At 41.1% G+C, this 26,575-nt stretch overlaps 2 protein-coding genes and 1 long non-coding RNA gene across 7 annotated transcripts; 2 read left to right on the top strand and 1 right to left on the bottom strand.

The window, feature by feature from the left end:
• The first annotated feature begins 44 nt into the window (after positions 1–44).
• LOC115152934 (TOM1-like protein 2) lies at positions 45–15,436 on the top strand. Of its 5 annotated transcripts, XM_029697867.1 has the most exons (15): positions 45–446; positions 1,193–1,277; positions 1,983–2,211; positions 3,012–3,146; positions 3,288–3,479; positions 3,627–3,743; positions 3,980–4,113; positions 4,245–4,293; positions 5,545–5,707; positions 5,887–6,010; positions 6,194–6,275; positions 7,084–7,140; positions 11,885–11,944; positions 12,473–12,509; positions 12,586–15,436. In XM_029697867.1, the coding sequence occupies exons 1-15, from the start codon at positions 395–397 to the stop codon at positions 12,726–12,728; spliced, it is 1,659 nt and encodes a 552-aa protein (XP_029553727.1). In that variant the 5' UTR covers positions 45–394; the 3' UTR covers positions 12,729–15,436. The 5 variants fall into 5 exon arrangements, with proteins under 5 accessions (XP_029553727.1, XP_029553728.1, XP_029553729.1 ...); XM_029697868.1 differs by lacking the exon at positions 7,084–7,140; XM_029697869.1 differs by lacking the exon at positions 11,885–11,944.
• Positions 15,437–17,144: 1,708 nt separating this feature from the next.
• On the top strand, positions 17,145–19,712 carry LOC115152933 (uncharacterized). The gene is made up of 2 exons (XR_003867610.1): positions 17,145–17,486; positions 19,298–19,712. It is a non-coding gene; the product is annotated as an uncharacterized LOC115152933 (long non-coding RNA).
• A 2,651-nt stretch (positions 19,713–22,363) lies between these two features.
• LOC115152631 (forkhead box protein L1-like) lies at positions 22,364–24,869 on the bottom strand. Its single transcript, XM_029697391.1, has 4 exons — positions 24,663–24,869; positions 23,882–23,983; positions 23,722–23,788; positions 22,364–23,316 (listed from the first exon to the last, which is right to left on the bottom strand). Exons 1-4 carry the CDS (start codon positions 24,806–24,808, stop codon positions 22,852–22,854), a joined length of 780 nt encoding a protein of 259 aa, XP_029553251.1. The 5' UTR covers positions 24,809–24,869; the 3' UTR covers positions 22,364–22,851.
• Between the last annotated feature and the right edge of the window lie 1,706 nt (positions 24,870–26,575).

Here is a 26,575-nt window from a genome sequence, read left to right as displayed (position 1 = left end):
TCAAATCCTAAATGCATTAGAATAAAAATGACATGGAAACACTTTTTCAAATTTTTTTGTTAGAAAACATTTTGAAATCCTATTGTAAATTCATTGAATACTTGTCTTGTGGATGTGAGAAGGTTGCTATGTAAACATACTTTCTCAAGGGTTTACATTGGATTGTGTCCACTACACAGATTGTAAAATCCTATTAAGTTTAAAAAACCTAAAACCAAAATGAGTAGGTTTTATGTTGGTTGTCATTTATTTACAATAATAATGTAAAGATGGACGTGAATGTTGCTCAATCAGATTGACATGCTAGATGCAGCTGATCGCTCGACGGGCGGGGCTTACTTGTGCCTTTCCCATGAACTGGTGACTTCGTACAAATTGTTTGTTGTCGATCAAGATGGAGTTCCTTTTGGGAAATCCATACAGCACTCCTGTGGGACATTGTATTGGTAAGTCTTTCTAAAATAAACTGTGGTTGAAAGGAAACGTCAGATAATCGTGTTTCACGTTCTTGAATCGCACTGACATTTGATTCTTACTTGCTATCGTCTTAACTCTGGCTATCGACCCACTTATTAGCCGCGAAGCTATATGCCTGGCTGACTTGCTATTATTTTGGTTATTTGCAGGCTGATTTTCAATAAAGATGTTAACTAGTTATGTGTATATACGCATAAAAAAATAGTTGGTGGTAATCTTGCTAGTTCGTGGTGGGGATCTGGAACAGTATGTTGTATCGCTAGCCTGCTATAGCTAACGTTAACTATCTTGTATTCATTCCCACTACTAAACTAGCTAGTTAGCAACCAACCAAGCTAGCTAGGTTACAGTCTGTACTGTATCTGGTTGCGTTAACTGGCTTACTAGCGAATGATTGTAGCTGGCTAGCTAACTATTCGATTGAACCATGTCTGTCGTTTGCCATACATTTGACAACTGATAGAACTGGATCACTGACCTGGGTGCAGCTGTCCTAAGCCGCAATAACCAGCCCTCCCTAGTACGAGTGTGGGCAACTAGTTAGTTAGCACTACCTGTCTGTTCCACAGTATAGAGTTGACAGTGGTTGTGAGCCAATTAGCTAGTTGACAAGTTAGTATGTGATCATTACAATCATGAAAAATATATTGTTTTCAAATTACAATATGTTTCTACTGCTCTGACAAGAGGAAATGTAATGTTCTGTCTTCTTTAGAGAGAGCCACTGATGGCTCCCTTCAGAGTGAGGACTGGACCCTCAATATGGAAATATGTGACATCATAAATGAAACTGAGGATGGGTAAGTAGAAAATAGCTTTCTAACTAGGCCAATGAATTATATGAAGTCAAAAACACATTTTACACCTCTTCTGGAGCTGTGTGAAGTTGGACTCAATAATTTGTCCCTAGTGACTTACATGTGAATATGACCACGCTTTCTTGGTGAAGATCTCTGGCCTTGTTTGCCGCTTATCAAGTACTTGTCTTATCAGAAGCAGTAATGGACTTGATGATGGATTTGCTCCAAGTGCTGTTCTACTATCTAAGGCTTGGGTGGCAATCTGGTCCATTAACCTTGTTTGTGAAAGTGTTGAAAGCCCTTGGCTGTTTCTGTTTGATAAATGGGTGGGAAATTAGGGTATGTTGATTTGCCCCTACTCCCAGTTTATTTCAAAGTATGACATCAGTTTGATAAATCCCTATATCAAGAATTCAAGGGAAGGCCACACCTACCTATCACAGTACCATTGATTTGTTATCTGCATTATAGTGTAACCTAAACCAGAGCCCTCTATTAGACCATGTAAGTAAAACATTGAGTGTTAAATGGTTTAAGTAAAGTGTTACTAACATTATTTCAGTCAACATGGAGAAATGATGCTTGGTGGTGCTGTTACTACATCGTTACTACACAGTAGACTATATGTTTTGTGTATCATGCACATCATGTGTCTGTCTCCTCCCTATCTGACCCTGTGCTCTGCTCTGTGTGTTGTTGCTGCAGGCCCAAGGATGCCATCAGGGCCATGAAGAAGAGGCTGAACGGAAACAAGAACTACAGGGAGGTGACGCTGGCACTGACCGTCCTGGAGACATGTGTGAAGAACTGTGGGCATCGTTTTCATGCCCTCGTCACCAGCAGGGACTTCATAGACGGCGTGCTTGTGAAAATCATCTCTCCCAAAAACAACCCTCCCACTATCGTGCAAGACAAAGTGCTCGCCCTGGTCCAGGTAAAGGATCACACACACTTGTGTGAATGTGTATGCATGACATGTTTTCCTTTATATTTGACGACTTGAGTGATGGCATTAATATAACCCACTTTCATTGAGTATTCTGACAGAATTGTCTGAGGAGATGATGATGATAGTTTGTCCTTGAGAAAATGGGAGTCATTTGAGGAAGTATACTGTATGGCAAGTGCTTTGAGAAGGTACTGTACAGTATAGGCTACATACTGAGGCAGTGGAGGAGGGTGTTTGGTTACATGTAGCTGCAGTGTTAACCAGGCAGGGTCTTGCTGGTGTGCTACCTGCAGCCAGGCTACTGGTTCTCTGTTTACCATGGGGATCTCGGGTAACCCTGGCCGATTACCTCAGGTGGCCTCTAGTTTCCCGCTGACATGGTGGCTGTTGATGTCTGCTAGAGCACACAGACCTGACAGCAATGAGGAACCATAAGGTTTTTGGCTCAGACTCTGTTCATATCATCTTGTACAAGTACTGTAACACAAAACAGAGACCTGACAGCAATGAACTGAATGGTTTCACACCGGACCTCGTGCAAGTGTTATATTACAAACACAGCACAGTTTTCTCACAAAGATGTATGTGTAATGATGATACACCAAAGATGCTTCCTTGCTCAGCAAGCAATAGCTTTTGTGGTAGCCTAAATGTAATATTTGACACCTCTGACCTTAATACTTTGACCACTTAATGAATACAGCACTGACAGACATGAGAAGATTATACTGTGTATATAACACTTGTCTTTCTCATCCTCCTTCTCCCTCCCTCCTGTCTCCCAGGCGTGGGCTGATGCGTTCAGGAGTAGTCCAGACCTGACAGGTGTGGTCCAGATCTATGAGGAGCTGAAGAGGAAGGGTATAGATTTCCCAATGTCGGACCTGGATGCCCTGTCTCCCATCCACACTCCTCAGCGGGTACAACTACCACTGTCACATCCATTTACATGCAGTTCCATACTCTATAATGAGTATGAAAAATACATCTGTTCTGCCATTTTTCAACAAGTTTATGAGAGTTTTTGGGGGTTTGAGGCTCTTTTTCTTTCTCATTTAAAGCTGTTGACTGGCCCAGAGGAGAACCAAGCCACCGCCCCTCCCCTGGCCCAGCCTATCCCCCAACCCCAACAGCAGCCTCCTCCTCATGCTGTCTCCGCCCCATCGTTTGCATCGTCTGTTCCTCCCACCTACTCTGCCCCGCAGGTCCCCAACCTTGGCGCCTCTGGGTCTATCAACCCTTCACCTGAACAGGTAAGGAGAGAGTGAATTGCCATTACAGTTGCATAATCTGTTCCCTTCCCAGATTTGTAAGAAGGATTTAAAATCTTCTGGATAGCTTGCATTCCATGGTGCAAGGAGATGGATCTGAGAGGAGTTGACATGGTATTCCCTGTTCAGATCTGCCAGCTGCGAAGGGAGCTGGACATTGTGCGTGGCAACACAAAGGTGATGTCAGAGATGCTGACAGAGATGGTTCCTGGACAGGAGGACCCCTCGGACCACAAGCTCCTGCAGGTCAGACTCCTTGCCCCTCTTTCTCTCTGGTATTCTTATAGTGTGTAAATAGGGCTGGGTTTCTTGGCCATGTAACATGACAAGCGAAAACTCCTGGACTTTATTTTACTGAGGCCACTGGGGGGGTCTGCTTCAGTGTTTCTGGTGTACTGGTGAAAGTATCTAATGTCAACAAGCGATTTCAGCCTGGGCAGCACTATATCTTTTGACGGCTAACCCTCTTGTGCTTTTTGTAGGAGCTGAACCGGACGTGCCGGGCCATGCAGCAGAGGATAGTGGAGCTCATCTCCTGTGTGTCTGACGAGGAGGTCACAGAGGAACTACTGCACGTCAATGACGACCTCAACAACATCTTCCTACGCTACGACAGGTAGGCTAGCTTACACACACCCACCACTAACATTTGTCTCAACACCTTTCTCCTCTGAGAGACATGCATGACTTCATGTAATAGTCGTTGTGAACAGGTATGGACTACTTGTTATTTGGCTTCTCTCTCAGGTACGAGAGGTACCGGTCAGGCAGAGCATCTCAGGGTATCAATAATGGGGTGAGTTAGCAGTGACAGCCATAGGACGTAACCCCCCCCCCCCCCCCCCCCCCCACACACACAATGACATCCCTTGCTTATTTGTACATGGTTGTCACATATTTCTGTGGTAAAGTTTCTGTACTTTGTCTTCCATAGCTTGCCTGTTTCTCACCTTTCCTCATTCTGTAACGTTGTCGAGTCTGTCTAAAATACAACTGTTCTGTCTAGAGATGTAGGCATGTTACATAGTCTGTCGATGTCCGCACCGTACCATTAATATCATGTCCACACTGACCGTGGCGTGTTGCCCAGGCATGTTAATGATATTCATGGTCTCTTTCCTTTCTGTTTGTCTCTATGTCTAGCTGAGGCAGGCAAGTATGAAAGTCGCCCCAATAAATAGTATGTCATGTATTTGGACCCAAGGTGGCCACTGTTAACACATGGCTGAACTATATGGACCCTGTACATCCCATTTGCTCCATGTGGCATGTTTTAACCACCCACTCTCCTCAATAACTGACACAGAGACAGTCTTAAGCTGGGAGTAGTTGCCACTAGACACTGATCTTAGGCCAGGTGGGTTTCCTCCCCGTATGGTTAATGTTGGGATTCAGGGAGGGTGAACTGATCCTAGATCTGTGCCTAAGGGTTAACATCTACCCATGGCTAAACATGCACCAACCCCTTCCCCACCACCACCCATCATTCTCAAGTGGAAAGATTATTCTCTTTCGCAGCCAAAAGAAAAAACACCCGCCCAGTGCAAAGGTCATTGCCATGGTTTCTGTGGTCACTGATCATAAATGAATGACAATATCACAGACACACCAAACAGCTCATTCTTCGCCACAAACAAATCGTATTATTGCATTTCTCTCACAAACCCATTCTGGCTGAGTACCTACCCCTCCCTTCAGAAAAAGTCCCACAAACAACAACTGTTCCTCATTCATGGGCAGATTCATGTTTTTCTCCAGCTAACCTATGATATTCCCTGACCTCACGTGCTTTATTTGCCTGTACCTTTCTGTTCGAGGTAATCATGTTGATGTTAGTCAAATTGATGAACAACTGAAGCCAAATGTCAGAGCCCTTTCTGTAATCCCTCTTCCCTTACTTCAGGACTAGTTTGTCACTTTGTTGTAGTGACGGTAATGGAAAATGGAATTAGCATTCTGTTTTGGAATGGCTCCTAAAAGAGTGGTCTTACATTGTCTTCAATGGGTCTCTTTCTCTCTTTCCCCCTCTGTCATCCCTGGATCCCAGGTCCTCAGTGAGGCTACAGAGGACAACCTTATAGACCTGGGCCCTGGTTCTCCTGCTGTCGTCAGCAACATGGTCACTTCCACCGTCACGCCTCCGTCCTTCACCGCCCCCGCCGCGCGTCCTTCCTCACCTGCCTCCCTCGCCTCTCGTCTGGCCGGCCTCGGTATGTCCTCCGGACTCTGTTACTGTACACCGCAGTCTATTTAGTCAAAATAAAATCTACTTTAACACTGCTGAATCAGGTAATTTAGCAATGTGACAAGTTCTTAAACATAAACATTTATATATTTATTTTTAATTTTGTTGGAACAATATGGCTGATGTCTTTTTGTCGTTCCTCAGACGTGGGTGCCAGTGTGACCAGCACTCTGAGCTCTCTGCCCAGCTGTAAGCCTCAGGACGACTTTGACATGTTCGCCCAGACCAGGACCGGAGCTCTGCCACTGACCACTGAGACACTCGTCACGTAAGAACACTTCATACATGTTCTCCTGTTCAGAGACAACCCATACCTCCTAGGCTTGTAATGAATAGAGCATACACAATTAGCTTTTCTACATGACTGACAGTGTCTGTTCTGTACCATACATTTTAAATCTGAATGTTTTATAACTTCATGTCCTTCTGGTCATTACCTCTATCCTGACAGGGCTCCTCTAGAGGACCTTAATGCTGTAGGTGGGATTGAGCTGCCTCCTACTCTGGAAGTCAGGCAGCAGCCTGCAGGAGGGGTGAGTATTGTGGCTGGTTAACCTTTAGAAGTGCGCTAACATCACTAATGATCACTAACTTTTCCATGCGGTGTGCTGTTACACTGTCGGGTAGGGCTGTCCCCAACAAAAAAATCATCTTGGTCGACCGAGAGCCTTCTATTCTTAAAACGTGTATTTTTCCATATATACACACCCTATGTGTTTGAATACAATTAACTATATGCATTGCGCTTGTCTGATGCTTTAAGTGCACTGATTGATGAAATAATTAAGACACACTAATGACTAAAGAGGGAGCCAGAGATCAAGACAACGAGAAGAAAATAAACCTAAGTGAACAATGTTACTTTTAAGTTTTCAACCATACAGTAAGTAGAGCAGCAGTAGTAACAACCTGATGAAGTGAGGAAAATACTAGGAAATTAATTTTCAGAAAAAGAGTACAGTTTTAATTGACGTAAATGGTAGGTGGGAGCTGTACGTCCTGTATAAACACAAACTCCCTTCCTTGACAACTTTCTTTACAACAACTCTGCGAATTGCAAGTATGAATGCCCAGACTTCTGCAAAGGCTGCATCGCAGTAAATGCTGTACGGCCAATGCAGATGCCGGATTGACCATGCTGCTAGCTTAACTGTCACAGTGGTATTCAGTACAGTATGAATGGCCATGGCCCTAAGACTGATTGGACTGTACCAGATGAAGTGCCCCTCTGCAAGGCCCCCTTTAACCTTGTCCCTTTTCCCATTTGTAAGTTAATATTTGTCTGTATCCTTTTCTCGAAATTAACATTTAAAACCTGTTTTTCCCCAAAAAAATCTACATGCCCCCGGACCGCCCACAAATGTCGGAGTCGCTCCTACGCCCCTGGCTTCAAGACTGGTGATTATACACAACAGACTAATACTTTTTTATTTGACCGACTCAACCAGGTAACAACTTGTGGGAGTCAACCATCTGAGTTAGACCTACAGCAGCCTAGGTTAAAACAGTCAAAGCTAAGCTTATCACTGACTCCTCCAAACGCAAATAGCCTAAGTCTCTCAAATATAAGATATTGCAAAACGGAAAAAGTCTTATAAGCTATTTAATAAAGAGAAGATAAAATAAGACATTTTGCTAATATTTCTGCATTTAATTGTCAAAAAACTAATTTTAAATAAGTACTCACACCCTTGAGTCGAAACATGTTATTCACCGATGGCAGTGATTCTGGTTAAGTCTCAGAGCTTTGTGGACCATGATTGATTCAAAATTCTTCAAGCTATGCCAAATTGGTTGTTGATCATCGCTAGACAACCATTTTCAAGTCTTGCCATAGATTTTCCATGGAACATTCAGTGTCTTCTTGGTAAGCAAATTGAAAGTAAATTTGGCCTTGTTTTAGGTTGTCCTGCTGAAAGGGGAATTCATCTCCCAGTATCTGGTGGAAAGCGGACTGAACCAGGTTTCCTCTAGGGTTTTAACAATTATAAGCATACCCATAACATGATGCAGCCACCACTATGCTTGAGCATATGGAGAGTGGTACTCAGTAATGTATTGGATTTTCCCCAAACATAACACTTGTATTCTGGACAAAAGTGGATTGCTTTGCCACACTTTTTGCAGTATTACTTTAGTGCCTTATTGCAAACAGGATGCATGTTTTGGATAAAAAAAAAAAATAATAAATGTGTACAGGCTTCCTTTTCACTCTGTCAATTAGGTTAGTATTGTGGAGTAACTATAATGTTGTTGATCCACCCTCAGTTTTCTCCTATCACAGCCATTAAACTCTAATTGTTTTAAAGTCACCATTGGCCTACTGGTGAAATCCCTCCGCAACTGAGTTAGGAAGGATGCCTGTGTCTTTGTAGTGACTGGGTGTATTGATATACCATCCAAAGTGGAATTAATAACTTCAGCATGATCAAATGGATATTCAATGTCTGCTTTAAACATATATTTTTAACCCATCTACCTTCTTTGCAAGTCATTGGAAAACCTCCCTGGTCTTTGGTTGAATCTGTGTTTGAAATTCACTGCTCAAATGAGGGACCTGGCAATTATCTGTATGTGTGGGGTACAGAGATGAGTTTGTCATAAAAAATGATGTTTAACTCTTATTGTACACAGAGTGAGTCCATGTGACTTGTTAAGACAATTGTTTTCCCTGAACTTATTTAGGCTTGCCATAACAAAGGGTTGACTACTTATTGATTCAAGACATTTCAGCTTTTCATTTTTAAATGATTTGTTACAATTTTGAATAACATAATTCCATTTGTCGTTATGGGGTATTTTGTTGCCAGTGATGACAAATCTCAATTTAATCAATTTTAAATTCGGGCTGTAACACACTGTGGAAAAAGTCAAGGGGTGTGAATACTTTCTGAGGACACTAATTGAACAGTATTACAGTAAATATATTATGTTTAGTAACAAATAAAATAAACAAAGAACAAGTTGTAGCCCATCACAACAGTAGGCTATTTAAGTTGCCTTCAACAGCAGCTTATGATCTCTAATGCTGAACATAAAATGGCTTATATAGGCCTAGGCTACTTACAAAAAAAATAATAAGCATAGACTATTGCACAATTCCAAACGTTTTTCCACCTGCATAATAGCTTAGTCTTCTCTCTTGTCAACTGTATCGGACCGGCTTACTTTACTTCCTCACATAGACCTGGGCTGCCACTTATTAACCTACTTCCCCAATCTTTTCAAGTTATGAGACAGGAACACTAGCTTGTCAACATTTTCGGACAGAAGGCAGCTCCTGGTTTTATTGAATATAAGCCCTGCCTTGGAAAAGATCCGCTCTGATGGAGTAGAGGTCGCCGGGATGGAGAAGAGGTATTTCGCTGCTCTGGCCAGCTTCGGATACCGGTCCTCATTTTTTCCCCACCAAGCTAGCGGTCCATCGTCGACTTTCGTTCTATCTTGGAGATAATCCTTAATTTCTTCTTTGCTATCCCGTTGATCGTCTTTCTCTTCCTCATCTCCACACATGAGCATCTCCATCTCTCGCTCCTTGTCCGTTTTCTTTTTCTTTTGTGCAGGTTCCTCTTCTTCCTCCGTGGATGTAGAGTTGTCTCGTTCTCTCTCATGGAGCCCTGGCTCCTCTAGCTGTGACGCGCTCAAACTGTCGGCCAGCTGGGACAGGTTGACATAGGCTTCATCCCGTTTTGCATCGTCAAGGAAGGAAAGCAGCTTGAAGCGGGGGTCTACGACTGCTGCTTGGATGTAAAGACTACTGTCAAATATTTGGTCGTTGAGCTGCCATCTTCTGTCAATTTCCTGCACCAGCTTTGTTTTGAGACTCTTAGTGGTAGGGCTGTCATCCTCCGCCACGGCCAAGTGGCGGCGTTTGAGGTGGGCCAGCATGGGTAAGGTTGCAGATAAGGAAGTGTTGTCTTCCTCGGACAGCAGCTCCGTCAGGGTGACCATAGGCTTCAGTACATTCCAAATGTCTTCTGCCTTGTTCCATTGCGCTGTGGTGAGATCAAGGCTGTGTTCCCTTTTCCCTGTGTAGTTGGGGTCGGAGAGCACGTCTATTACGGGCCATCTATGTTCTAGCAGACACTCTATCGTGGTCTGAGAAGAGTTCCACAGCGTGGAAACGTCTAGGCTCAGGAGGTGTTCAGCCACCTTTTGTTGTTTCTGCTTCAGTCCCTTTCTGGCTTCCTTCTTAAAATGAGCCACGAGGTGTCTGGCTGCAGCCGCAGTGCGACTGATGGGGTCTTGTTCGAGAGCAGCATTGATGCACAGCTGTAAGGTGTGCCCGGTACATCTGACTCCTTTAACGTCTGCCCATTCTGCCTCCTGCCTCAGTATATCCGCACACAGAACCATGTTTGCGGCGTTGTCGTGTACCAAAGCAACCCTTTTACATCCTGGAATTTCATATGCGTCTGCAACTTCTCCAAGTCTCTCTGCAATGTTGGCTGTGGTGGGATTCTCCTCCATTTGTTTTGTCTCCAGCACAAGACACTGCAGTCTCCAGGCCTTGGTAATGAAATGGGCAGTGACGGTCATGTAAGACTCCATTCTCAGGGAGGTCCACATGTCGGTTGTAAAACTTACTGCCTGGCTGTTTTGGATAGCCTCCAAAACCTTCTCTTTTGTGTTATGATATTTGGCAGTCAGAGCATGCATAACAGTCTCTCTCTTGGGAACAGTGTAACCAGGCTCCAAGATTTTCATCATCTTCTTAAATCCCACGCCTTCTATCAGGTTAACGGGCCTCATGTCCAGGGAAATGAAGTCCACGATACCATCGGTTATCTCCCTTTTTCTTTTATCTGAGATGTGTGGCTTCTGGTCCAAGGTGGTTAAACCTGAGCTAGCAGTGGAGGCGCTGTACTGGGGATGCGCCTATAAATACACAAATAAAGTACATTTTAAATTCTGTATGCTATTACTGTTATTACATTGTAATAGGCCTATTCAATTTGGTAATGTTCACTTTTCAATCATATAAAACCTGTCAATGTTTTAGCATGCAACTAGAAAAACAATGGTTAACTTACTGTTTTCAAGTGGTATGACATATTCGTTGTCGAACTATGGTAAGCAAACCGCTGTTGGCAGAGTTCGCATTCCACTTTTTTGGTGTCATCCTTTACTACAATGAAATGTTGCCATACTGCAGACTTTTTTGACATTTTGCCTTTAATTAGACCTAATAAGAGTTTCAAGTAGCTACCGTATGTAGCGGTAGGTAAGTCTTAGGCATATTCGCATGTGCTGTCTGCAAAAAAATCTGGCAGATACACAGTTAAATGAAAGGGGATGTTTGGCATTATATGTTAATAGTAATAAACCACACAATTTGGAAAACATTTGTTATAAAATAATAATACAAAATTATTAGCTTTGCACCATTTTGTTCTTGCATAATATAACTATATACAATTTCAGTAGCACATATGTCTTAGTGATGGACTGTACCATCCCCACGGCCTCCACAATGGATTAGGCCACTGAGACAGGCGAGAATCAGACGGGTGTCTCCGTCGACCAACAGCCTATCGACCACACAATCGACCAGTCGACTAAATGGGGTCAGCCCTGCGGGCAATACATTATTTTCCACCATTGGCGCGTGTGTGTTTACTGTTTGGCCTCTGCTCTAACCATTGATCCCAAGCTTACACTCACTCAGAGAAGTAAGGATTTCATATAGAGATTTGTTATTTAGGATTTGTTTTTGATGGGATAGATCTTTTTAGCTTGCCTGTGGTAGTTGGTGCTTGTTTTGAGCAGACAACCTCTCTCCTTAACAACAACTCTAACATTAAAGACTAGTCTAGTGCATGGCCCATCCCATCCCACAGTTTTTCATGCAGCCTGGAATATGATGCCTCTTCATATTGACTGTCACTGCATGGCGTTGCAAAGCTTTCACATTGCTGTGTGTTAGTTGGAGTGTTTCATGTTGTTTGGTACTGCATGTCATCGATCAGTAGCAGAGGTCTATGTACCATTTATCGAATGGTTTGTTTGCGTTTTTATTAAATGTTAGGTTTAAGTATTGCTTTTTATGTTCAGTTATTTTTATATTTAAGTTGGTTTTGTTTTTGTCTTCTGTGGATATTTTTTTGTTGTGGTGCTGTTTGTCCATGACGTTGCCCTGTAGATTCCCGTTGGCCAATCCTCTGTCATGGATGACATAGAGGAGTGGCTGTGTACTGACGTGGTGAGACTATGATTTTATTCCGCCTGTTTTCTTTTGTCTTTTTCCTGTTGCATCCTTCCATTTTTGGACTCCTCTTGTTCTTCAGAAATATAACTAACACATTCCACTTTCTTTCTTTCAACACATTTCCTCATCTTTGACCAATCACGTGTCTGATCCATTGTAGCTTTCTTGGTAGTCTTAAATAATGGTGTGTCCTGGCAGGGAACAAAGGACGATTTCTGTCCTCTTTGGTACATGGTGGTTTTGTCTTAACATTTGATGTGTGTGTGTGTGTGTGTGTGTTTGTTGAAGTTCTCTAACCTAAATGGCATTGTGGTTTTGGTGAAATGGGGGATCCACTGTTGTGTGGGTGTAATCCTGTCTGTGGTTTTAAGCACAGAAAATCTTGTCAATGCTGGGTCTGGTTGTGTTTTAATCAGCACTTTTGAGTAAATGAAAGGTCAAAATGTACTTTTACATTATAGGAGTTTGAATTCAGGTTATCCTTAAGATAGTTCCACAATGATGCTTTTCCTTCCTCGACAGCAAGGAGAGGAGGGCGAAGAGGGGGTGACCAGTGAAGGTAGGAAACATTTATTCACCTCTAGTAGCTAGCATGTATAATATGCTTCCTCTGATCCCTCTCGTCCTCCTTCTAGAGTTTGACAAATTTTTGGAGGAGCGGGCAAAGGCAGCAGAGACGGTGCCCAGCCTCCCCTCACCCCCTTGTGGTGATCCCGGTGCAACTACCGGTGCACCCAAGAAGAAGGCTGAAAGACCAGAGGACGCCCTGTTCACTTAGTACAGTGGTTTTCAAACCTCTCCTCGGGGACCCCCAGACATTTCACAATGTTGTAGCCCTGAACTAGCCCACTGATTCACCTAGTCAAGGGCTTGATGATTAATTGACAAGTTGAATCAGGTGTGCTAGCCATAGAATAGTTCAAATGCATGGAACGGCTAGGGGTCCCTGAGGAGAGGTTTGAAATCACTCGCTTAGTAGACCTCTCTTAACCTTTTGACTTCTGACCTGACCAGCGCCTGGAGTCCCCAGACTGTTGTCTGTGACAAATCCACTTTCTCATCCTCCCACTCTGGAGCTGTCTACCATCAGCTAAACGTCTGCTACCCAGTAACACACATTCATGTTCTCAGGCAATTTACTACACTGCAAAGGGAACCCCCACGCATTTTACATTTGTTTTTTAGAAAGAAACCAGCTTCATTAGGGACAAGGTTGCAATGTATTCCCATAATCAACAGTCCCTATCTAACAGTTGATGGTTTGGAACTGTCTCCAGCTTCAGAAGGACTGTGGAGTATCAACAGCCATCTTTATAAACCAGCAGCTCACTCTGTCCCGGGGCTGGTCTTCCTCTGAAGGGTAATATGAGACGTACCCTACCTACAGTACTACCCATATTCTGCTCTGTTCTGACAGCAAGAAGCCATCCCTATCCAGTCGTCCCCTTCTCTACTGCATGTATTAACACATCCATTCACCCTTCAATCCCTCCTCGGACTGAAAGGGACATCAAAGGGAGTTAAATGAAGTGCAGGGACAGTTATTGTTAACCTTTTTTATAGGTCAGATGAGGGCAGGTAGTATTGAAATATATCATGATGTATGAATGGGGAATATTCTGGATCATTGTATTGTTTTTACGATGTGTTTAATTCCAAGTCTATTATATTGTCCATTATAGCCCCTGACTGAATGTCTTACTTCATCCATTTAACTTTGTTTTTGAGTGTGTAGAATTCTAGAATATTAGTTTGAGAGATTTATTTTCGGGTTATTCATTTGGAGTTTTTTTTTTTTTAGAGTAAGACAACAATCATTAACATTAAATCATTGAATGCACTGCTATGGTTGTTTATTGAGGTGTTATAAAGTTTATTTTAATGAACAAATAAGTAGTATCTACCTGACAATGATTTTCTGTTCATCCATATATTGGGACAGGTACAATGCTGTTGGGAAGGCAAAGACCAGATGTTGTCGTGGAGCCCAAGCATGACTGCATCACATCCATAGTGAATAGAGTAGCTGATCATGCTGTAAGAGTCAGTCAGGAGTGATAATGTATTAGTCAGTCTTATGAGAACAGTAACTTTAGGTTTTAAAGTCTGTAATGTGGTTTTCACTACAGATATGGAGGCAGACTGAATATTGTATGTCTGGTGTTGAATAATAACTGAATTAATGGACTGAAGTTTTGTCTAGTGGATGTAAAACTATAGATGAGATGGTTATGAACACTATGAAGGGGACATTTGGTCTCTGGGGAGTCCAATGTTATATTTTCACCTGAACTCTACCATGTTCTTGTCTCTCGCTGGCTGTGCTGGCACCACTCAGATGCTAGCCAGTTAGCTCAGTGGTCTCACCAGCTGATCAGAAACAGTGTGACTGTGCTGAAAAGAGGGATGGCCTGAGTGGGAGCCAGGCTCTCACCATTTAGCGAACGTAACATTGATGTTTTCAGAAACAACACTGCTTTACTGGTATGAGCAAGAACATGGAGTACTGAAATCATCTTTATTCTCTTTCTTGATCGTACACGTGCTGTTTCATACAATCACAAATACTTGACAGTCCTTCATTACCTTATTCTGCCGTTATGTTATTAAAAGATTTAGTTGAGTGTGTTGGTACATTTAACATATCTGTAATCAACGGAGAATGTTGAAATATTGACAAGTGTAGGAATAATTTATTTCGTATTTTCTTCCGTTCTATCAGTATTTGAAATAGTTTTATTTTATAAAGCAGAATGAAATCATGAACTGCTTTATGAGACCGATCAAGGTTTTTCATGTGTGTTAAACATGTTTTGTTGATCGTTTATGGACTTCAACATTTTTCCTACACACTGATTTATGCTGATTCAATGTTAGAAATTGTATAGATGTATTCGGATTAATTTGCAACAACTTTAACGATCACTATGTCAAGTGTCCACTCGTTGGTTTGTAACTAAGAAAGTAACCCTATTGAATTTGTTTGTTTTTCCCATGGTTTGTTGAACAAGCAGTACAGTCATGTTACTGTATCTTCCCCTCTGTCTTTATATATATTATATATACACCATGGGACAGCCTAGCACATGATGAACCGACATCATAGGTGTCAGAAGAATGACCTCGCTTCTGAAAGACACTTTAAAAGAAGTGTTCACATTGCACATTATGAGAAGGTTTTCCGTCTCTTCTGTGAATGGAAATATGTTGTGTGCATGTAGAAGGGTTGCCCTGCTATAAGCCTGTACATCTGATGTATTGGAGGGGGAAGAAGTATTGCTATGTGTGCCATCCAGTATACATAGTTTAATATAGCTTGATATTGATCTAGCTTGCTCAGTGGAACTTTGATTCTATACTTTATCTTGTATAATCAAGGCAGGTATGACTATTAGCTTGGCAGGTGGTCACTTTGAAGCCTGCTCTTAGAAAGAACAAATAATGTGTATATGGTAAAAAATAAAGGGTATTTTATAAGGGAGGCTGTATGTATGCCTACTGCTTCTGCTGTGTACTGCGTTACAGTGAGCTTCAAAAGTATTGGGACAGCGACACTTTTTGTTGTTTTGGCTCTACTCTCCACTTTAATTTGAAGGTGTTTTCATCCATATTGGGTAAACCGTTTAAAAATTACAGCACTTTTTGTACTTAGTCCTCCCATTTTAGGGGACAAAGTATTCGGACAAATTCACTTGTGTAAAAAAATAAATAAAATTATTTGGACATTACCTCAGTTAAGAACAAATTCTTATTTTCAATAATGGCCTAGGAACAGTCGGTTTAACTGCCTTGTTCAGGGGCAGAATAACAGATTTTTACCTTGTCAGCTCGGGGATTCGATCTTGCAACCTTTCGGTTACTAGTCCAACACTCTAACCACTAAGCTACCTGCCACCCCAATTGAAGTATACTGAGCAAAAATATAAATGCAACAATTTCAACGATTTTACTGAGTTACAGTTCATGTAAGGAAATCTGACAATTTAAATACATTCATTAGGCCCTAATCTATGGCTTTCACATGACTGGGCAGGGGTGCAGCCATGTAGGCATAGGCCCACCCACTGGGGAGCCAGGACCAGCCAATCAGAATTAGATATTTTTCCCCACAAAAGGGCTTTATTACAGAAAAACTCCTTAGTTTCATCAGCTGCCCAGGTCTCAGATGATCTCGCAAGGGAAGAAGCCAGATGTGGATATCATACCGCCCAAAAAATGCTAACCTCCCCTGTTATTATAATGGTGAGAGGTTAGCATGTCTTGGGGGTATGATATAAAATGCTAACCTCCCCTGTTATTATAATGGTGAGAGGTTAGCATGTCTTGGGGGTATGATATAAAATGCTAACCTCCCCTGTTATTATAATGGTGAGAGGTTAGCATGTCTTGGGGGTACGATATTTGTGCCTCTCACTCATCTTTATTCACAGTTCATTCAGGAATATCCATAATCATGGTAGCATCCACATTAATGTAGACATGTTTAGAAACATATTCTATTCTTATTTACAATAAAAGTGACTCCAAAATGACACATTAATTACCATTAATTTCTATTGGGCACAAAATAATCTGAAACACAACTAAAACAAACAGCAAATACATCCAAAAAAATGAGTCAAAAGCTTGATGTAGTCATTGCATGCTATGGATATGGGACTAAATACTTTACTTTTTAGTACTTTAACGCAAGTGAATTTGTCCCAATACTTTTGGTCACCTAAAATAGGAGAACTATGTACAAAAAGTGTTTAATTGTTAAACAGTTCACTCGATATGGATGGAAAAATCCTTAAATTAAAAAGCTGTCAGTCTGCACTTTAACTTCATAGTCATTGTATCATTTCAAATCCAAAGTGCTGGAGTAGAGCCAAAATGTGTCACTATTCCAATACTTTTGGAGCTCACTTGTTTGACTCTTGTTTGACTCATGCATGTGTTGAACACCAATAAAACGCTATAGCGGTGTAATCTGCTCCAACTTTATCCCTTTGTTTTTGTTTTTTCTTACCATATATAGTTTAATGCTGTGTATATAGTTATGTTGAGTCTAGACTGTATCAACTTGTCTGATACATTTCTGTGCAGTTTTGACTGTGCATGATTACATATGCTTGCAAAGAAATAAAACAAAGTACATTACTGTACTGTGGAACAGAAGTAAACCTTTTCATGGCTTCTGCCTCACATACAGTACTCTAGTCTAATTTGACCTACAGTAACCATTCACCTTGCTGTGGAACCACTGCATTCCCTCCAATCCTCATCCCATGGCTCTCTCTCTCATCCCTTTCTTCCTTAGGGGGGCAGGCCCTAACTGCCAGTAGCCTCGGGGCTCTCCCATTGGTTGTTTAGGATCACCTCATCTGGAGCATGGCTGGCTCCTCACATTCTGCTCCATACTGCCTGCTGCATTTTCCCGGTCAAAAATATGGGCGTGTCTTATTGCACGACTCATGCTTTGCACAAGCTTGCTGAACATGTCCACAAATTCTATTCTGTTCTATTCCATAACGTGTGGATTTCACTTTGGAAGGTAAATCGTAGTAATAATATATTGTTGCATTAGATGGATGTTTGTTCTTCTTGTTGCGAAATTTTATGGCAATGTACATGTATTTTGCAATGTGGTCATAATTCATATTTGATTGATTATTTACTGAATTATCTCAATCTTGTATCCTTTCTCATAATTTCAACGCTATACTTACTATAATCTGTCATTTTTGGAAAATATGAATGATTTAAGTGACCCCGCCAAAACTTTCATTATAATAACTAGAAGATTCAAAACCTTTATGAAAACCTCTAAGAAAAACATGTGATCATGCCACATGCGATCAAATACTGCATTGAAGACTTCCGTATTGTCCAGTAATGTGATAGTGGTAACTGGACATCGATCTGAGAGAGAGGAAAGCTGCCTCTGCGTTATTAATGATTGAAATAGATAGAGATTTCCGAATAAATCAATGACATTAAAACCATAGCGCTCTTGATTAAAGTATGTGTGTAAAGGGAGCAGTCTGAGCATAGCATAGGCCAGGGATCAACTAGATTCAGCCTCGGGATGATTTTTTCTTGAGCAGATGGTTGGAGGCCGGAACATAATTACAAATACTTTGTAGACTGCAAATTGACCACAGAAAACCCAAACAGATATGTTTGACTAAAACATAATAACTTTAAATCTGGCTTGTATACGATCACGTGTCTCTATTGTGCGTGGGAATACTTGGGGACAGATTCCTTAATCCTTTAGAGTAAGACATTGTTGGAGGATGGGGTACTAAACTGACAAGGAATTGTTTTAAACTGGTCATGCTATGGATCATTTAGCTGCTCCATTTAGAATTTTAGGACCCCTTTAGGTATCAAAAAATATATACAAAATGTATTTGATAAAATTTAGATTTTGGCCCAAGAAACAAGGTTTTGAAATGTCTGTCCTAAATCTAGGAGATTTAAGAAAGCTCAGGAAATACATATATGTATATATATTTTTTACACATATTTAACCCCTTTTTGGGGGTATGCACAAAATCACCTTCATCCTTCCATTAATTTTTTTAAACCGATACCGTGACACTTGTGGGGGTCGTAGAGCAAAACGGAGAACACCATCGTTTTTGTGAGAGTCTCCCCTTTCCATTGCGAGGAAGTAGTTTAGTTTGTAGGTCAAACCATTCGTACGCTACAGATGTTTACGTGAGAAGACCAATTTCAGGATGTCTCATGGTCTAACAAAGACCGCTCTAGCTTTGCCACCTTTCACCGCAGATGCGGAAGTGTGACACTGGCGGATGCAGTGGATTGAGACGCATCCAATGCAAAGAAAACAACCTAAACTCTAGTTTAAACTGACACATTTTTATGGGGATTTTTTTGTTATGTAACTTAGATTGAAGCAACGGTGCGTCAATCAACTCTAGGGGGTTAAATCAAAATCACTTGGAGCTGATTTCCTGGTGTTTTTGCAGTCTTTTATGTCCAACAATGAACATATATATAATGTTTAATTCAAAACAAAAATGTTTTTAGTTTTTGTTTAAAAAACTTGGGGGACAAATTTGGCCTGCGAGCCGCCAGTTGGGGAACCCTGGCGTAGGCCGACTTACACCGACAACATGAATTAACAAGTGGTCTTACAGTCACCCAGCCTCTATTAATGTCAATGGTCTCTTGCCCTCCCCTTTTCTAGTGGTTGTTTACATGGGACCATGGATCTTTGCAGTACGTAGTAGTATCAAAGATACTGATAACCTTTTATCTGTGGTAGAACCCACTGAAGGCAGTAGCGGTGTAAAACAGACAGGATTAATGATGTTCTTCTCTTCCTCTCTTCAGTTTCAATGGAAACATGACAATCACAGTTCACGTTCTAAGCTGTGAGCAGCTCCTACTGGCCAAACTGGGTGTGAGAAGGCAAATGGCCATGTGCAAGCAGCGCTGGAAGGGACTGGGACTAACCACCGTCAATCAGCCCATACACTCATAGCAAAGCAGCAAAATCAACTGACGTGTGTGTTTCTGTGTCTGTGTGTGTGTGTGTGAGAGACTGACTGGCGTGCGTACGTTTGTGTGTATTGACCAGGGCTGTGGTGCATTGTAGTTGCATTGCATGTGTGTGTACATGGTGTGCAATGTGCCTTCCATGCAACACAGAGCTGTGTCACGATAACACACACATTGTGCATGCTGTGTAATTCAGTCTTTACAATTGCAAGGAAGAATTAAATAAAGTCAAGGTCTGATTCTGAAACGTTTTAATCTCATTGTCTGCCGTCTTCTCATCTATCATTTCATGATAAATGCATATTAATTATTGTATTTTCACCCAAAGGACATGACTGTGAAGTGTGAATACTGAAACATGGGACAATATAATGTCAATATGCTAGTTAGCTTTTTTTAAGCAGTCTGCTGTACCCCTATAGATGTTGTCACAGATAATATTCTTGAAGAGGGTTTACAAAACGTTGACTCAGCAACAACAAGTGGATGTCTCAGATTGGTCCATCAAACATTGGATTAGACATTGTGTTCTGTCTATGGTCTTAGTAATATGCTTCCCAAATGGCACCCTATTCCCTACATAGTGCACTACTTTTGAGAAGAGCCCTATGGGTCCTGGTCAAAAATAGTGCACTATATAGGGAATAGGGTGTCATTTGGGACTCATAGTAAGCTCTGCCAGGCTTCCTGACTGGGACAAGCAGACATGTAACTGGAGGTGGAGGAGAAATGAGGCAGGCTGAATTGGAAATGAGGGCTTACCCATTATTTTACAGTCCGATGTTTACTTGCTATTTACTAAGAGTTGCAAGCTACCGTAATTACATAGTAATTAGCTAACAAATTACTCTCATTTCTTTGAGATTCACTGAAGTGCCTCAACATATAAAGCGGTTCCTGCTTGCTAAGCAGTAGATGCCAATTCTCAGTGAACAGTGATGTAAAATAAGGGATACTTCCCATATTTCTCTTACATCCTATTTCATTTCTTACACCCTTCTAGTCATTTTTAAACCCCCGTTTCGGGTTTAGCAGGGACATCCTAACAGGTCTCCAGTAGCAGGAGGCATACAGGGCCTGAAGGATCTACAGTAAATATAATGTAACTGTAAACACATCTAAACTGACATTGATTTGACATCCAGTGTTGATGTTCTCATTCAAAACACATTTAAAAGCCATTTTAAAACTGGCATATTCCACCCCGCAGAATCTACCCCTGGGCTTTTGACTTGTACTGTAAATGGGGCTTCGAATGGATTCAAATGTATGTGAGTCCTTTCTGGCTTCTCAGGCTATTCCAACCCATCTTCATTAGCTAGATGCAAGCCTGATATCATTACCCAGCAATCTGCATTCCATTGTAGGACTGGTACATAAGCAAGTCCAACAATACAACAAACTGCACCCCTACCCACTCCTACCACAGCTCAAAGAAATCATGGTTGTTAGTCAAGTAAAGAGAAATTACACAGCCTCCCCCATATACAAACATACACTGTATTGTATTGTTTATAAACAACAACACACATATTTATAATGAGATTCATGATCACAGTCATGTTGAAAATGACTCCCAAGAATGAAAATCCAATTATAAAACAAACGCTGTAGATTAAATGACTTACTTGTGTTTATGATTTAGATGTTATTAACGTTGCAGATCGTTGCTTTCCCAATTTCCTTCTCCCTATTCCACTCAATCTACCCTGCGCTGCACATTTCAACATTACCTACCTGCAACATAGCCCACAGCAAGTTGACGTTTATTGGGATGAGTCTTGTCCTGGAGGCAGGCAGAACTGAGTGATTTCCGCTAGATAGGCCAGCTGTGTGTTTTTTTTTTTGCTCAATATGACATAAATAAAGGTAAAAAATATTGATAGCCTTAAAATGGATTTAAAATATTTTGCGAAAATGCTTGGATTAATTAAAAAATATTTCCCAAGAAAAATAAATCAAACATGAAATAAAGACGTTTAATAAATGTAATAGACGCTGTTCTAGAACCATTCAGTCCGCAGCTACAGCAATAATAGGAGCATTCATTGACAACATAATGTGTGCACCGACTTTTCCCCTGCCTGTGCTCTTTCTCTTTGGTGTCTCAACACAGACCCATGCAGACCCAGACCAGCCTTGCAGCACTTTATGCTAAGTTAATTTACCCAAATAGGCCTACATCCACAGCGCCACCTTATATCAACAGCTTCGTTAATGGAAACCTACTGATCCATAACAGTGGTGGTGCTAGACGTTGGCTGGAGGGCCAAGCAGGTATGAATGTTAATATCACTGATCGATCACAGGATTTGCAAGGAGGCATACGCCGGTGTGTTTAATTATAATTGCGTCAGGCTGGTCGGGAGGGGGTTGCGGCATTGTTGTTATGGCAGGCCTCGTGTATTTAACTAGGGTCACATCTCGCTCTCACCTTGCAAGTGTAATGCTATATTAAATGCCACTCATGTTAAGTGTGTTGTTGTGTTCTGTTGAAACCCCTCCTGTCCTGAATGATGTAGTCACGGCATAATATAAAGGTTAAATTGAAAATTGTCCCTTCAAACAAGCAAGAGAAACCCGGCGATGATTGATATCCCTCCTCATAACAGGGAAACAAATGTTAGCAGATTAGACCACATGTTTAAACTCCTACATACAATATATGAATATAATGTATTTTAATGGAGTGCCTGGATTAAATATGGAGTATGTCAGTCTCAGGAGAATTTAAAAGGTCATTGGGAAAGATTAGGTTTGGAGAGGGCTCAGCCTGGATTAATTCAACCTCATGATAATTGCCTTCAATCACAACAAGGGTTGAAACGGCTGAGTACCAGCTGTGACATGTGCCCTTTACCCTGTTCTTTGCTTTGACACTTTCACTAACCCAAAACATTGTAGAGATTATTACCTTTTAATGTTAATAGTTTATGATGATATCACACTCCCTTCAGTTTTATCAGCTTTCTCATACAGTCAGCATACTCTGTATTATCCTGTCCTTAAAATAGGCAAGATATTATATAGATTATAGATTATAGATATTATATCGGTGAATCATTATTTTCACAGACCTTCGTAACAGAACGTCCTACTTCATGAATAAAGCGTAATGTAAACATGTATGCCTTGGGACAAGACTATGAACAGTGTACAAGTTTCTTTTGAGTGTAGACTAATGTATATTTACTATAATCAGCTAGGATCCACAGCACAATACTGGACCTCTCTATGTTATTTAATTACAGGACAAGTCAATAAAATATCCCCTTGCACAAAAGGGCAGTCTTTCGATCTCTTCATTTACTAATTCGGATATGGAGGAAAAACCATCCAGTCTTTCAGATGTAGTCTCTCTCTCTTTGTAGTCAAGACTGTGACACTCACAGGGTCCAGAAGTGCAGGTTCAGGTGTTGGGGCTCCAGAACGTGTATGTGGGGCTCTGATGTACCACTATGTGGGGGTCTGAAGCCCGGCAGAGGGGGGTCTGGGGTGGAGAGGATGTAGTCAATACTGAATTTAATTTCCGGTTCTGGTTTCCCCTGGCAGTTTGGGTTGAGGGGGTTGTGGTGACCTGGTCTGTGGGCAGGGCTGATGGAGCAGAAGGAGTCCGGACTGGGGTTAGGATCGGAACGCCTGGTGGAGCCGCTTTGTTGTTTGTTGATGTTGTTGTTGTTGTTTACTGGGAAGAAAGGCTCCCCAGGCTCTCTGAAACCAATCTTCATGTTGCGTCGGCGCCGGCGACGCCGAAAGTTGCCGTTCTCAAAGAGGTCGAGCATGGACTCACAACCGGTGGCGAAGGTCCAGTAGTTGCCTTTCCCCTTCTCATTTCCTTCTGTGCGGGGAACCTGGAGGGAAAGTAAAAAAACACACCAATAAGAAAAGAGAAATAACCCCATCATTTTTGAGATCACGCTCAAATGTGAATTCTACGTACAGTACTGTAATGAAACAGTGTTATGTCTGTTACCATTTTTGCTGATATTGTGTGGAAAAAAGTATTTGCTTTCAATTCATACAGTCGATTGGTAAATTAGTATGTAAACGTGTATGCCTGTCTTTACTGTTACCTTATTATTGTAATATATTTTCAAAGTTTCATACAATATTTCATCAATGAGGATAAAATATTATAGTCTTATATATTGTTCTGACTGATATCAAGTGAAACTTGTATCGAAGATTGTGATAACATTTGTAATTAATCAAATGATCAAATATCATCACACAACATGTGATAAAATGTCCCTTACCTTAACAAAGCAGCTGTTGAGAGAGAGGTTGTGTCGTATGGAGTTTTGCCATGCCCTCTGGTTGGACCTGTAGTAGATAAAGGAAACACTACTCTGTCAAACTGAATTTGTGGAAGGTATCCAGAAAATGGCTGTTGAATAAACATGTGAAGCTCCTGACCGGTAGTAGGGAAAGCGCTTCATGATGAACTCATAGATCCCTGACAGGGTGACCCGGTGCTCTGGACTCTGCTGGATGGCCATGGCTATCAACGCTATGTAACTGAGGAGAGAGGGCAGACAGAAAGTTACAAAAAGTAAAACAATTTATTTGTTGGTTTTCACATTGAAATTCACAAGAACATGGTTGGAGAGTAACTGATTACATGCCTTTTAAGGGGAAAGTAATCCAAAAGTACCTGAAAGTAATCAGATTACATTACTGAGTTTTGGTAATCCAAAAGTGACGTTACTGATTAAAATTTGGGACAGGTAACTAGTAACTGTAACGGATTACATTTAGAAAGTAACCTACCCAACCCTGACCAAGAATATCTTGATAAGACTGATTCAAATTATATTCAGGGTAACAGGTTTAATATTCTTAATTATGATACCAATTTAATTTGGATATTGGATGAAATACCACAATCTGATTAAAATAATACAACAATATTTGGTTATTTAAAATTAAGAAAATAAGGTAACTGAGAGTAAGTAAAACGGTTTTAGATTTTAAATGAGTTGCATTACATTGCTTTGGGATTTATATTATGGTCTTTAAAATACCAAAATAATTTGAATTTCTTTAGTACTTTTTTACACATTAAAACTAACTAAACATAATGTCATATTTTAAATACATAATTTATAATAGCTTAGATCATGAATAATGCTAATAACAATACTCTTGATAATTCTATTATAAATTCATAAGCCAAAATTAATCATAAGAATTCTACCTGTAAGCAGGTCGACACATCTTCTTGTCTTCATCCGTGCTGCAGGAGGGGTATCCATCTCCATCATAGTTGAAGCAGTTATATGGATACTGTGAGTTATCAAACATGTCTACACTTCCACACTGGCTATTATCGGACTGCTTCATCTAATTAACAAATAAAGGCGAGTTTTTACCACCCTCTAAATACCAACAAAAGCAGACACTTGTTTCCTTTACAGTGAATGTCAATGGTCTTCTACTCTAGCATACTCTACTCATAGTGGTAGCTACTGAGAATGAAGTCTACCTTTTCCCTCGTTGATGACTGGGTCCCAAGGAACCCCCACTCTCCTCCTGACTGGCTGACTGTTGGTCCCCAGCTACTGTAGGCTAGGCTTGCGCCGATAAGACATGCCATGCACCAAATGACTTGGCCAGCCCAACACATGCTGTCTGCTTGAATGTCTAAACCCGGGGCGTGATCAACTGGTAGCTAGACTAATCTCTGTCTCACTTTGAATCTGGGTGGTCTATAGCCTACTTAGAATTTACTTTGTTTTGTTTCTTATAGGTTAATCTACCTAACAGAATTTAAACTAATCCAATACTAACAAACCTCACATCTCCATCGCTCTCTTTCTATTGTTTGTCTTCAGCCTAACTCTTTAAAAAGTGTGTTGTGTTCAGATTAAACTTTTTTCTGTCCAACGTTTTTTTGTTGTTGTGTGTGTATGTGGGGGGGGGCTTCCTTGCGTTTTAGTCAACAAGGAGAGTTTTGTAGATGCAATCTATAACGCTGTATAATGGCCGCAAATTGTGTTTCCGTGAATAAAACAGGGATGTGTGTTCAGACTGGCTCCTAAAGGGCCATGTAGGTCTCTCCAGGCAGCCGACACAGACCGGAGAAAACAGCCCGTGGGCGAGGCCTCCATGTGTGGTCTGCTGGGATCCAGTAGATTAATTGTTGTAGTGGCCCTTTGTGTGATTATATCGATGCTGTCACGCGTATCTTCGTCTTCTGACGATATAACGAAATCATCGTCGGAAAAGGTAGACCAATACGCAGCAGAGTCGATAGAGTTCATCTTGAACATTTAATGAAATCAACACGAATACAAAAACAAGAAAACGAACGATAAACTGACAGTCTGCAAAGCAAAGCTCAACACAGCACAATCACCCACAAATCACAAACACACCCTCATATATGGGACTCTCAATCAAAGGCAGATAGACAACACCTGCCTTCGACTGAGAGTCCCAACCCCAATTAACCAGACATAGAAACAGACATACTAGACTAGACATAGAATAACTGAAAACCAAACACTGCCCAAAACCCCGGAATACTTAAACCAAATGACCCTTCACCAAAATACACCACCCCGAACTACATAAAACGAATACCCCCTGCCACGCCCTGACCAAACTACAAAACAATTAACCTTATATACTGGCCAGGACGTGACAGATGCGACCAGAACCGTTTTAAAACGCAATTCTGTGTTTACTAATTCTATACTAATGGGGCAACAAAGTGTCAACACCCAGGTCAATTTTAAAGAGGCAAACAAGAGTGAACATTTTAGATGTCCATGTCCAAATAAAAATAGTCCTATTCTCAGATCATGTAATTGTGCATTTTCCAAATGAATAAAACGTTCAAGTAATGGCATGAAAAATGTGCCCAACCATATGCAGGCAGCCTAGGTATGGTGCATTAGGAAAGTATTCAGACCCCTTGACTTTTTCCACATTTTGTTAAGTTATCCTTATTCTAAAAAATATTAAATCGTTTTTCCCCCCTCATTAATCTACACACAATACCGCATAATGACAAAGCAAAAACAGGTTTAGACATTTTTGCAAATTTATAAAAAATATGAAACATCATATTTACATAAGTATTCAGACCCTGTACTCTGTACTTTG

The sequence above is a fragment of the Salmo trutta genome, chromosome 18 (assembly GCF_901001165.1).
Source record: "Salmo trutta chromosome 18, fSalTru1.1, whole genome shotgun sequence".
NCBI lineage: Eukaryota > Metazoa > Chordata > Actinopteri > Salmoniformes > Salmonidae > Salmo > Salmo trutta.
The sequence above is the reverse complement of the archived record's forward strand: the minus strand, read 5'-3'. Positions and strand labels throughout refer to the sequence as shown.

Bases quoted from the DNA above. Each gene is read 5' to 3' on its own strand.
- LOC115152934 (XM_029697867.1), top strand. From the start codon at position 395: ATGGAGTTCCTTTTGGGAAATCCATACAGCACTCCTGTGGGACATTGT. The intron at 3,480-3,626 runs GTAAGGAGAGAG...TTCCCTGTTCAG, and splicing joins TCAACCCTTCACCTGAACAG to ATCTGCCAGCTGCGAAGGGA. The intron at 7,141-11,884 runs GTGATTATACAC...GTTGCCCTGTAG, and splicing joins CGCCCCTGGCTTCAAGACTG to ATTCCCGTTGGCCAATCCTC.
- LOC115152631 (XM_029697391.1), bottom strand. From the start codon at position 24,808: ATGAAGCAGTCCGATAATAGCCAGTGTGGAAGTGTAGACATGTTTGAT. The intron at 23,984-24,662 runs GTAGAATTCTTA...CTCTCTCCTCAG, and splicing joins ATGTGTCGACCTGCTTACAG to TTACATAGCGTTGATAGCCA. The intron at 23,789-23,881 runs GTCAGGAGCTTC...TATCTACTACAG, and splicing joins AAGCGCTTTCCCTACTACCG to GTCCAACCAGAGGGCATGGC.